This window comes from Nyctibius grandis, chromosome 4 (assembly GCF_013368605.1).
Source record: "Nyctibius grandis isolate bNycGra1 chromosome 4, bNycGra1.pri, whole genome shotgun sequence".
Taxonomy (NCBI): domain Eukaryota; kingdom Metazoa; phylum Chordata; class Aves; order Nyctibiiformes; family Nyctibiidae; genus Nyctibius; species Nyctibius grandis.
In genome coordinates, this window is record NC_090661.1 from 53305920 (window position 1) to 53319287 (window position 13368).

At 40.9% G+C, this 13368-nt stretch overlaps 1 protein-coding gene across 1 annotated transcript in view; it reads right to left on the bottom strand.

Moving 5' to 3' along the window:
* Nucleotides 1-5396: 5396 nt before the first annotated feature.
* Nucleotides 5397-13368, bottom strand: part of KCNK10 (potassium two pore domain channel subfamily K member 10) — a 73813-nt gene continuing 65841 nt past the window's right edge. The window contains 3 exon segments of the mRNA XM_068399397.1: nt 5397-6020; nt 8813-8955; nt 12143-12329. Coding sequence (XP_068255498.1) covers nt 5397-6020; nt 8813-8955; nt 12143-12329 — 954 coding nt within the window.

A 13368-nucleotide genomic window follows, 5' to 3' on the forward strand; every position in this document is an offset into this window, starting at 1 on the left:
ACCCAGCATGATCTAGCTCACTGAGCATGTGCTGGCTACATCAGGACACCCCCAAATTAGCTTTCACAGTGCTTCCTCAGTGTTTGATTTCAACAGCATGAGTCAACAGAGTCTAACATCATTATGTACTTCAGTTGCACTGGTAGGAGGAAAAAAAATATGGTCCAGATCAGCAATAGTATTAAGGAGGGTAACTGCTACTGGTAGCAAAGGAGATGGGGACCTTGGGAAGAATTAGGCAACCTAAAGGAATTTTCAGATCTGCATTTTTTTTCATTATATATTTCAGGTAACTAGTTTCATACATTAATCTACAAGCCTTTATTTGAGTTTCATAGATTTGTGTTGATTTGCATTTGTGTTTTCATTGATATTTAATTGCCTAGGGAACTGTTTCTGAAGCTGTGCTTATTTGTATTTAGTATTGATATAATGCCATCCCAGTAAGCATAAATGGCACTGTAGAAATGAGTTAAAACAGCAGATCTTTGCTCTAAAAAGCTTAAAAATAACAAGCTAGCTCCACTTTACTGCACTGACTTGATGGGTGCAGATTTTGGCCTTAGATTAGACAAACATAGTTCAGAACAAATAAATGTACAGGAAGGACTGAAGCAGTTCCCAGTTACCTTTTAGTACGCAACATAACATAAAGCTTGGTCTTAGCCTGTTATTTATTTTTAGTGGATGATGGAAAAAGTGAGACTAGCAGACATCATACAACCGGACAACACAAGCCCCTGAGAAAACCAAAACTGGCAAACAAAAAGCCCATGTACAGCATAAACATATTTTTCAGGAAAATGCAGATTTTTTAACGAAAGGGTTTTTAACACCCTGAACTCACAGACATACTTTCATTTATTGTGGGTTAGAGAATTTTGCAGAATGTCTCTGGCATAGCTCATTAATGGCTTTGGAAGAAGCAGACTTGTACTAGAGATATCATAAAGCCTGACAGCAGAAGCTCTGACGATTTATAATTTCACAGCAACAACCAAAATCAGATTTCATTAATATAGATCACTGGGGGTTTTATTTACTATTATTTCTAATAACATTTATTAGAAATAATGTTCCCTATTAAAGAATAATGAAATTCACAGACTGCTACATGGATGAAGTTACAAACATTTTCAAAACCACTCATGCAAAATCTGCACAAGTTCAGTGATTGTTAATGGTTCAGGAGGATCTCTAAAGGAGCATGCCAGAATTCTCCTGCACGACAGTAAAAAGTGGGATTGCAGAGCTGAAAGCTGTAGGAAAACAGAAGCTGAGTTGTCCTCTATGTGTGAGAGCTGCAGCTACAGAAAATCTATGTTTCCTTTGTTCTTTCAGGTCCCAAGTCCCATCTCAAGTCATGTTGTGCTCAGGGCAGGATCTGAGAGTTGAAGTTAGTAAGTCACCTTTTTGTTTGACTTTTTATTTTCAGGCTGCTGTGAAAGTGTGTAATTTAGAGCAAGGAGTTTCAGATATGCTTCAGACTACCTTTTGCTAAAACTTTCAATAATGGTGGAACAGCCTCACTAGAAATAACATCACAAGTTTTTTGTAAGTATTATTAAATGCCAAAGGGTGAGAATTTTAGCCATAAAAACACTTGATGTTTGAACCAAGATTCTCTCCCAAGCTGTTGCACACAACTAAAACCAAGGGATGGCCTTTACAAGGAGTGAAGCAATTTAGGACATTAAAATGTCATTTTAGTTGTCAGACATTTCTGTCTGGCCCCCTATGCAATGCACCATTTGCACTTCCCATGTTATAATAAAGATTATGTATACTGAGGTATTTAATAGGTAATCATACAGGAGAAAATATTTACTCCAGTAGCAGACTGGCAGCTTTCTCAGCAAGTTTCACAAACACAGAAATGGGTGGGAATGAAAGAGAGCATTTTGCTTTCATGTAAAAGGTCATCAAATGCTCTGTTCAGTATCTCACTGGGAGTTTATTCAGCATCACTCTTTGTCCCTGAAACTATCATATCCCAAACCAGCAGCTGCTGAAGACACAGCTGATAAAATGTCAGCCAGGGACTCCTGCACAGCATGGCCAGGCAGAAGCTAGAGTGAGACACACACATCATCAGCTAGAATCTGGACAGGGGACAGACTGAGAAGTCAGAAAGTTTAGAGATGAAGAATATGACAAGATTGCATTGTCCTTCTATCCCATCAGAGCAACCAGTTCTGAATTTGGCCACCAAACTTTGCCTCCTCAGTCACTTTGTCCATATTGACTTGTTTTCCATGATTTGCCCACTGTCCAACTCCTTCCTCACACAGACAAGTCCTACAAGACAGACTTTTGCTTTCCCTGACCCTGATCAGCAGAACTGCTCTGGCTATGACTAAGCCCCTTTCACATACAGGAAGTGCATCTCCCATATCCTTACAGCTGCCTCTGCATCTGTGCAGGACTTTTCCATTACAGGCAACCATTTCTTGCGAGAAGAACTCAGTTGAGGAACAAATAACACTGCATGCATGATGTTGGTTTTGGCATTTGGTAACCAAGGCGAATTGTTAGCACAATCTGTAGGTATTGCATGCTTTCAGAGTCAGATAAGATGCTTTCGTGTGCCTGATCCTTCACACAAGCAAAGCGCAGGATGGTGTAACCAGGCAGTACTTTTATTCCCAGGACTCAAATTGTATGTCTGAGTTCTTCTGAACCTTGTTTGGAATTCAAAAGCAAATCTGAATTGTAGCTTTCACTCCTAACTTCCCACCAGGCCACAGTAAAACCCCAGATCTGAACAACATAAAACCTTAGTACATCCAAGTATGCTTCATCTATCCTGGCACTACAGAATTAGCACAACATGATTCACTGTATTTCTGAGTGAGATTTCAGAAGATTTGCTCACGTGTGGCACAGGAGGCTGGGCTTCATCCCAGGCCTGCCCAAAACCAGGGGCAACAGGAGGACTAAAGGACTCCCATGCTTGAACAGACCTGCATCTTGCTGGTGTCTGCCTGTGGCTTGAGGAGGACAGGATCTGAGGATGGCCACAAGATGCTATCTGCATCACTGTGGAGCCGAGCACAGGGCTGCGTGGCACAAAAGCCTCCAGAAGCCACAGCAGCTCTTGAGTCAGATGAAACCGTCCCTGGGGACTGGGCTTACTGCTCTGCCTCCAGTAAGCTAAAGCCAGAGCACAGCCCTGCACATTAAGAGATTCATTGGTGAACTAAGCAGAATTCAATTTCTGTTGGATCTTACTGTGTTAAAGCAATCCCAAATGACTTGAAATTTTTCAAACATTGTTTTTTCATCCTTAGCTTTCAGAGAGAGAACAAGATTAGAAAGAGACGATATTTCAAGTGAAGTGAACCAGCACACAGAACACACTAAGAACTTCTTTCCTCCTCTGCACTAGTGGTATTTGGCTCACTCCTGCAAATTGTGCAGTCAATTAGATATGCAAATATGCATACTCAAAATTTGCATTTGCATTGCCGTGCTTCTATTCATAGCCATGGCAATCATGTATTCCAGTGACCAGTTAGATTTTGAGTTGGCTTATTGTGCATAAAATCTCAGAAGCTATCACAGAAAATGAAGTGGGCATTTTCATGTGCGCAGACATGGGCATGCAATTCCAAAAGTCCGTGTCTGTATGACCCGCGAGTGTCTGTATGACCCGCGAGTGTCTGTATGTTTGACTAGCTTGTAAGATTCCGTATGTCTCTGCCGTCTACAGCCATGCTTACTTTACCTATAAGCCTACAGTTTGAATTACAGGATATTTAGGATTTTGTGAAGGCGCAGGGAAAGCACCGCTGGTGCAATCATGTGTATCTCATTTCCAGCATGCAAAATCTTCTATCTGCAATGGCAAACACAGTAGCCCACAGGCTGAGACAACCAAAATTTAGTGTGTTTTGCAATTCCCATTAATTATTTTGCAGCCTTTTCTTTGAATATTTACTAGCAAGTCTAGGGACATTTGTATTTCTTATATCCATATGTCCAGACACCACAAAAGATTTTTAAAAAATGCCCGCAGTTTGGTTACATTTCACTTCAGTCCAGAAATGCAGAGAGCTCATGTTTAGATTTTATCAAGAAAAGAGATAGATAGCAAATGTCAAAGAAAGATAGTACCTGAAAGGAAATAAAACAAATAATTCAAAATACTTGTTTAAAAAGTTACAAAATATGACAGCATTAATGGCACTTAAAGCTATAAGCACTTAAAAGATTACCACCATATTTTTCTCAACTTCTTTTCCTAAATTTTTCTTTTTTTCTTTTTTTTTTCTGAGATTATAACTGCAGCTCGTGTCTAAACCCAAACCCAGAAAAGGGGTAGAGAGCCCTGAGATTCTATGGTTGCCCTGGCCCTCATCTGAATAGTGTATATGCACTTATGTCTGTTTTTAAAAATTCAGATTCAGCTACAGAGAACAGCAGATTGCTGACATGCAAAAGCTATAGCTTTCCTTCTGTATTCATAGTCTTACAGCATTAAAATTGAAAGGGTTTTTTTCAGTGGTAGAAAGTGTAAATGAGAAATTATTTTAAAAAAAACAGTTGACCCACTGTTTTATATACCTAGCCAAATATAATTAAATTCATGTTTCTCTTCTTTTAAACAACATAGCACGGAGACGTTGCATTTTCTTCATATGCACTTTCTTGCTGTGAGTTTACATTGAATATTTCTTACACGAGAGAAAAATCCATTTGTTTCTTTTTTTTTTGTCACTGGTTAAAATAATAACCCACAAGAGTTTTTTTCTTTTTTTTTTTTTTTAATGAAAAGAGCAATCCGACCCTTAAATATGTCTTTGTTGATTTTTCAAACCAGCACCCAGCTGGTGGCTGTGTCCATGGACATTCTTTTGGACTTTAGAAAGATAATGCATCTGATTCAAAAATGGGGAAAAAAAAATCTAGCTTGGATCACGTGCCAAAACGTAAACTAAGCCTTACTGAAAGTTTCTAGTTCACTCCAATCATTTCTCCTCTTTTTAATCACCAGGGGAAGGCTTTATGGATGCGTACTCCATTACAAAGATGATACACTCTTTTTTCATCCCTTTCAAAGGCTCTTCTTACATAGCTGCCCTTTGTCTAATATTATGCCATGGTAGGAGCGCTCTGGTGATATTATCATGGTTCAGTCTCTTCCTTTGTGTCTTGCCCTGGTAATCTTATACAGGCTGAAATTTCCATGTGCGTAGCTTTCTGTTGCCATTCTGCAGTTCTGTGTTCCTGAATTGTTTTGGCAGAGCAAGCTTGAGTCTTTATGGCACAGTGAAATATTCTTCAATGCTATATAATTCAGACTGAATAAGGAGTCTGTATAAGGCACGTGTCTCAATATATATATGTATATAAAAACACTAACATTGTCAATTCAAGTCAAGCATCTTTTACATTTAATTTCTGTCTTCAAGTAACGCTTTGTTTTCATGTTCCCTTTCTTTGGTTTCATTGGGGATCACTCCATTCTCCAGGTCTGAGTGCTGCTGGATGCAGTTGGTCAGGACTGCAGTGCTAGAAGAGTTCTCAGAATTACACATCTTCTCTGTCTCCTCTTCCTTTTTTTCTTCATCTAAGGAGTAGTTTCGGAAGGTCTCATAAATTTTACGCACATCCTCAGGGATGGTCTTTTTGAGGTCTTTGTTTTTCCTTTTGGTCATCTTAGCAGATGATCCAAACTTGTTAATGATGTTGTCCTCGGATGCCCCCTGCCCATGCTTGTTGAGCTGATCTGACCCTTTAAGGCGCAGGTTGTTAGGCCTGTTGTTGATACTTTCCTGAGATGAGGCCTTGAAGCGTCCTGTTTCCAAGGCAGTAAAGACAGAGCGCTTCTCTGGAGAGAGCATGTCTAAGGAGTGGGCTCGCTGGTCCAGGCCCAGGCGTCTGCGCTCCATGCTCCGGATGGTGGCTGCCCGCTGAAGTTTGTCGTGGATCTCCACGCTGAGCCGCCTCCGTGTCTCTCTGAACTCAGCCGTCACGTTCGCTTTCCACTCAGCTGCATGGGCTTTTATTTCCCCAACCTTTACAACAACAAGAAAGAGAAATTAATTTAAAAAAAGAAAAAGCAAAATGAAGCGACAGTCTTTCCTATAGAAGAGTAGCCCAAGCACTTTCTTGTCTGGTGTATAATCGGAGACTGGTCCCAGCTCCAGTGCACCCATCTGGACCCAAACTTCAGCAGCAAAGTGGCTATACTGGGCAAGCTCTAACACACCAACTAATGACTAGCTAATGGCTTGTGTGGCATATAACATATCTACCTATTTCACATTTTGCCACCCTGCACATTTCATAGCTGGCTTATGTGACGGGAGGCGTTCATGCTAATCCCTCCTTGGTTAAGAACAAAACTCCTGACTTATAATGTCAGAAGTAGATGGTCAGGAGTAAGGAAAATTAATCACATATAATTATACCAATATGCTTCAGGACAGCACAACAGCCAGTGAAGGAATACAGTAATGTATTTTCTCGTATTGCGCATGGATGGAGCTGTTCAGTCCCACTGCAAGTTCTGTTCAGTGCCACAGAGCCACAGAGCCACAGAGTGATTAACTTTGGAAATACTTATTAGATAATTTCAAGTGGACCTCTGACTGATCCAGTCTAGGGTTCATTCTCAGGGATAAATGTAGCTGTCTTTAATGGAGGTTTCTATTGCGTAACTGTCCAAATACCACCCTCTCAAGACAGCTGGAGGAGTTGTCAACATATATTCTGTGTGGGCACCATAAGCATGTCCTTAAATGTCTCATTGCTTTGCTCTGTTTTACTCCTTTGCACCTGACAGCAGAATAATAGCTAAGAAGAAAGCACCTACATGGCTGCTGTAGTGAATAAATATTTCTTCCAAAATGAGAAAAAAAAAGATAAATGACCAAGCAATATCTCAGTCAACACATGCCTTTTCCAACGTTCAGCTAAAGGAGAACAGATTCAGGCTTACGATGTATGCAGGAGCCCACCAAGGTCAATGGTTTGCTGGGTCTGCTGTATCCAGAACTCAGTTTCTGTATTCAGGGATCCACCAGGAAGTCATCTTTGGTTCCTCAGGCCAGATGAGCAGGTATCCATTTAGAACTGTATTACTTGGGGCAGCAGGCATGTCACATTCACCATGAGAGATCAGGTTTCCATCTATAGGTGCCTGCTGATGACCAACCTGACAGCCAAACTCTCTGTGAAGCCCCCTTTATTCATGGAGGTGCACAGGGGATGCACTGGGCCCCAGGTAGTGCAGGTGCCTTCATAAGTGATAAACAGCAGTACCCCTCTGTCTATGCCTACTCTTTGGCTAACCCTGACAGGTTAGCTTTGCTAGTAAGGCAGGAGGAGATTGCCTTAAAAACTGAAATTATATTATTAACGTCCTCCACAATAGGCTTCAGCTCTAGAGTCATGGCAATTGTCTGCTATTTTCCATTCTTATTTGAGTGAAGCATTAGCAATACTGTCTTTGAATCACAGAGGACATGTTCTGAGTGAATTTAATCATGTTCTCCCTGATGCTGACTACTCAGTTTCTTCAATTTTTAATAATATGGTACTCAGTAAGGGGCCTGAATCTAAACCCTTATTCCCTATTCCCTGACACAGGGAAAGGTGGGAAAACTCAATATAAAACCCTGGTTTAAAGGCAGATTCTTGTTTCATAATGAAGAGAGCCAACTGTCTTCAAAACCTATGCATCTCCAATTTTTAAGAGAGAACACTGAAATTTTTATCACAATTTTGTAGCTAGTTTCAGAGCGAAGGCTGGTCTCTCTTATTCCACAATTGCAATCCTACTCATGTGTTCTGTGTATTTCGTAGTACTGATAGAGATGTAGCAACCTAGGTTGCTTCAGTGGCTGTTTTTCCTCTCTTTGTGAAAGAGCTAAAGATCAGAGCTGTCCTGGTTTGGCCTAAAACAGACCAATTTGCCTTTCAGTGATTTTTACTTTCCGCTAAGTCTCTTCTAAGTAACTGCACTTTCTGAAACTACCTGCATGTCTTGCAGACAGTGTCTGCTTCTAGGACTGATAACGCTCGAAGTTTATAGTTACCACTGAGGCACCAGTAGGGATATCGTGCAGAAAGGCTCTTGCTGTACTTATTCTCAGAGAAACCAAGGTCACTGCTAAATTCCTCACTGATTACGAGTGAAAAGCCATAGGGGGGTCACACCTCCAGCGAGCAGCAGACAGGGCAGGTGACCCAAAATTGACCAATGAAGGTATTCCATCCCATACACGTCATTCTCAGTATAAAGCGGGGGGATCATGAGGGTCTTGCCCCCTTCTGCCATGGCTGGTGTCCGAAGAGGTCTGTTTTCCTGCTGCCCCCAATCCTGATCCGTGCAACCCTGAATCCAGTCCCTGTCTGTTGCTGGGCCCAGCCTGGGCCTTCCCAGAGCCTGCCCTGCAGCTCCAGTAGTGACGTGACTGACATCGGGGGAGCTCCATCTTGGTTTTGTGTATATTTGTATATATTTAATTATTTCCATTATTATTATTATACTCTTTTTCATTATTATAGTTCGTTGAAACTGTTTTAACTTTCCAACCCATAAGTCTCTCTCCCTCTTCTCTTTCCCTTCCCCTTCTGGGGTGGGGGGAGGGCTAATAGAGAGCGTCTGCCACCAGTTTAATAGCCGTCCCAGCCTTAAACCATGACAAGAGCTAACTGGATACCAAAGGCAGCCAGTGGACTAAACCACAGGGAATATTGAGCACAGGTCATGCAGAGGAGCATCCTTCTTTATACAAGCAGGAACCAGGCACTTAAAGCTTTCTTATAAAATGACAAACCACTGAGAAATTACTAGTCATACCTCTTCTTTTGTCTTCTTGGACAGGACTCTTAACCAGTCTCCAATCATACTCAGGACAGCAGCAAAATAGGCAAGGCCAACAAGGATCCAGAACCACACTAAGGGTTTATACCACTCCCGGTAATGGATGTCAGCATTTCCTCCTGAAATAAGCATATACTATGCTTAGGAATCATGAGATGCCAAAATTATGACAAAATGTCTGTAATTCTAAGAAATTCCTGAAAGTATTTCTTGACTCTTGCCAACACCACTGTAATTCTAATAATAGACAAGAGGCCTGTCAGATGGGAGGAACACAGTCTGTTCTTAATTTAAGACTCTTTAAAATTACCTATTGTTCTATTGCTATGTGACCTGCCAGAGCAGCTAGTAAACACTTTTCTTTACATTGCTCACACTCTGAAGCAAGTCTGAAATTCCTGCTTTGACAGTACTTGCAACAGCATGAACACATTTCCAGGAAAAAAGTTCAACACGGCCAGTCTTACTTATTCTGAACTGCCCGCAGCCTGCTAGTTGAGAAACTTTACAGTTCAACCCTCTCAGGTTATAGAGTTTCCAGGTTTTTTTTTGTTTTTAACTACAGGATTTAGAGACATATGTGCAGGAGAAAGAAAAGTAGCTTTGTCTTCCTCTCCAGATTAGGATATCTGACAGGAAGCCAACCCTGCGTCAGCCTTCATAATAAGGATATACCGTCTGCTTGGGTATCAGTTATAGGGATGCATTCTCTGGCCTGTGACTTGAGAGGAGATATGGGTCAAATGAAGCAACAAATACCCTATATTGTTTTCCTGTAAGTTTTAGGATGAGCTGATAAAACAATTATGTGAGACATCTGGCAACTCCAATGGACTATGAAGAGCCTAAAGTAAGTGAAGTAGCAGCCAGGCTGCTAACTACCACAGAATAGAATAAACTTTTCCAAAAGAAAGCAACCACAACTTCACTTTTGAGACTCCCAGTCCTGTCACACTGTGATAAGGAGAGACAGTGAGAGGCAGGCACAGCCCTGAGCTGAAGAGGGTGGCAGAGGCTGCACAGCCACATCCTTCAATGTAGGTGAAGACACACCACCCTTGGTGGTACCTGTGTAAATCTCTGCCTGAAGAACAAGCCTACCAGGGGACTCAGGCAGAGGATTGCATATTTTCTGGACTCCAGTCTTGGTGAGACAAGAGCTAGACACCAATCTGTACCTCTGTATGACTACAGAGAGCTTTTAGGATTTTTCCCCATTAAAATCACTGGACAACACAGTACAGCGTTTCCCCATGAACTTTTTACAATCTGAGACATTCCTATGACTCTTTAATTTTATCCAGACTCGTTATGAGTGTACGTACAGTGATTGAATGTCCCTGTGGAAGCTCAGACATTTGAGAATCGGCAGCAACCCAAACATTAGTTTTGATACTAATCTCTTCCCATACACCGCATGAATCACTCTCTTTTTTCCAGTCTTCAAGAGTAGGAAACAATGTGGGGTGGGAGCTGTTGTTGCTATGGTACAACGAGGCCCTTCTGATCATACGTGTCCCTGAGGAAGCTTACTATGAAACAGGTTGTCTAGGTCTGTCTTACGGAGTAATGAGGCGACTGAGAAGTATGAAACCACTTTCTTCCGCCTCTCAGATATTCTGTTTTTTCAGGCTCCACCCAGAATTGTATTTCCAACAGTAGTAAAAAAACTTTCCCAGTTTGGCAAGAGTTGGGACATGTTCTAGGAAGAATAAATCAGCAACAGCTCCATTGATGTGGTTTTACCCAGTGCGATGTAGTATTTTCCCTTTGATGTGAAAGGGACAGAGATAGAGAGAGTTCAAAGTGACAGAAAATCAAACTGACAGAAAATCAAACTGACAGAAAATCTGTCCCAAAACCAGCGACAAAGCCCAAATCTCCTGGTGATCACCTGCCTTAAACTCTTATCATGAGATCTTCTCTGATGTTTTCTCATTCAGGGTCCTCCATTTGATTTTTGAAAAATCCTGGTTGTTAGTAGCCATCCAGCTGTGGATTATATTCTCCTAATCATGTTGGATTTACAATAATTTAATTTAATATTCAGAGCTTTTTTACTATTATATTATTAAAGAAAACAATACTGAAGTGTTATATACTTAAGAAAAATATTGTGAATTATTTTTATTTCACACTGTGATACCACAAAGACAGAATATCAGTGAGCTTCTCTTCACATTTAAGTGGTTAAAATGGACCAAGCTCATACAATCACTTCTGTATCTGAATGCTCATAAAATGCTTCTTTTTCATATCTGGGGTTCTCTCTGTTCAGTGCCTTTTTTCCCTCAACAATTCATGTCTTCTGTACCACTATGTCATAAAAAAAGGAAGATCACAGTTTTGTCTACAAAAAGACTTGTCTACAGCTCTTCAGCAAAGAAAATTTTATATATTCCTGTAGTCTCATTTGATGTTTTTAACTCATTCATATTTCACTGATTTATAGAAAGTAACAAAACAGTAGCATAATGTGGCTGTTTGTAACACAGGCATCTTAATGCCTTTAATTAGGACCACTAACAGGAATGAGGTGTAGGGGTCATGCACTAATGGGAAAAAAAAGTCCACTTATTTTAACCACCTTTTTGTTAGCAAAGCAGTATAGCAAAAAAAAAAAAAAAAATCTCTCATCTCTCCAGCCAACAGTCTTGACTCCCTCTTTGGAAATTGATAAGGATGGATATTTATAGTTCCTGCTAGTACTGTATTAATCTTGGAGAGTATCCTCCTAGCACCAAGATGCATACCCCATTACTCCTTCTCTTCCTACATCTTTTTTCCTTAACAGGACAACTGTAATGTCAAAATTTCTGCCAATGCTAGAGAACAAAATGCAGCTTCTGAAATGCTGCAGCTCCTGTAGTAGCAGCCCACTACTGCATCAGACCAGAGATTTCTCCAGCCCTATGGCTCAGCCCTACTTTGTAAATGCTTCATCCATTCATCATTTTGGCTACTTGATTCAGCAATCAGCCTCAGACTGAGGCCTAATGGACTAATTCAAATCTTGAATTCAATGGGAAAGTCATTTGACTTGTGCATAATTCATTGCACGATAAAGGATAATCAGGACTTCCCAGGCTCACGTTATCTGCACTGCTGAAAGCTTGCAATCTGCAGATGGCAAGGCACCTGGATCTTAAATCAGCCTGGTGTCCTATTGCACAGTAACCCCAACAGAACAGCTGGCATCATTTCACTGGAATATAACACATTGTGAAAAGCCTCCTCTCTACATCAGAAAACAAATTCTAAGAGCTAAGGCCCTTGTGCACAGCGTCTAGGCTCAAAGCTGCTCACCTGCTACGAAGTCACCGAAGCCAACGGTAGTCAGAGTGACAACCACAAAGTAGATGGACTCCAAGGCTGTCCATCCCTCGATGTGTTTGAAGATAACTGCAGGAATGGTCACAAAGACAATGCAGCCTGCCAGAATGAAGAGGATGGTAGAGATCACCCGGATCTTTGTTTGACTCACTTGCTTTTTCTAGAAAAAGGAAATAACAAAAGAAAAAAATATATTTTTGAGTGGATTTCCTGGACTGTATACCTTGTGAATGGCAGACTGATCATGCTGGTGTCACCTGGTATTTCTCTTTCTGCCTTTTGTGAGCTTATTAGGTAGAAAACAACCATCCCTCCCCATTAGTGACAGCCCTCCCTGGATAATAGTGAACTTCTATGTCTGCCCCCAGAAAAATGGTGATTCCCATTTTCCATGCACTAGGCAGTTACTAACCTACCAGAAACACAGCCTGAAAATACAGTCCTGAGCTTCACAAAGGCTCCAGTACTCTCCAGTTCAGGTTGGATGTGTAAGAAAAAGTGCACATTCACACCTCCATACATATATATGTACACCCACATTGCCTCACCAGCCCCAAGCATTCAACAAGCAAGAACCAAGACTGAAATGAAAATAAACCCTTTTTTTTCTTCTAAAACACTGAGATTTTAGGTAGAAATAATCATGCTTCAGGTTTTCTAGATTTTCCTTGACTCAGGATTTCCAGCTTTCATTCACAAATATGAAGGTTAAATCTCCTTTTCAAAAATAGATCGCTATATTATTGGTTCAATCCAGAAATAAAGGATTTATGTCAAATACCAAACAACCTGAGATAAAATTACCTATGCAAATCCACACTGGAAAGCTCTTGAACAAAGAGTATGTGGGTTACTGGCTGCTATAAACCAAATAGGACAAGAGGAAAGGCCCTCAAGTGGTGCCAGGGGAGGTTTAGATTGGATATCAGGAAAAATTTCTTCACGGAAAGGGTTACCAAGCATTGGAACAGGCTGCCCAGGGAAGTGGTGGAGTCACCATCCCTGGAGGTATTTAAAAGTGGTGTACATGTGGTGCTTAGGGACATGGTTTAGTAGTGGACTTGGCAGGTTAACAGTTGGACTCGATGATCTTAAAGGTCTTTTCCAACCAAAATGATTCTACGATTCTATGATTCTATGACTACAAATACGAGCAGTGTAATTGCAACATTTTACACTCCTAGATCATATAAACTCTC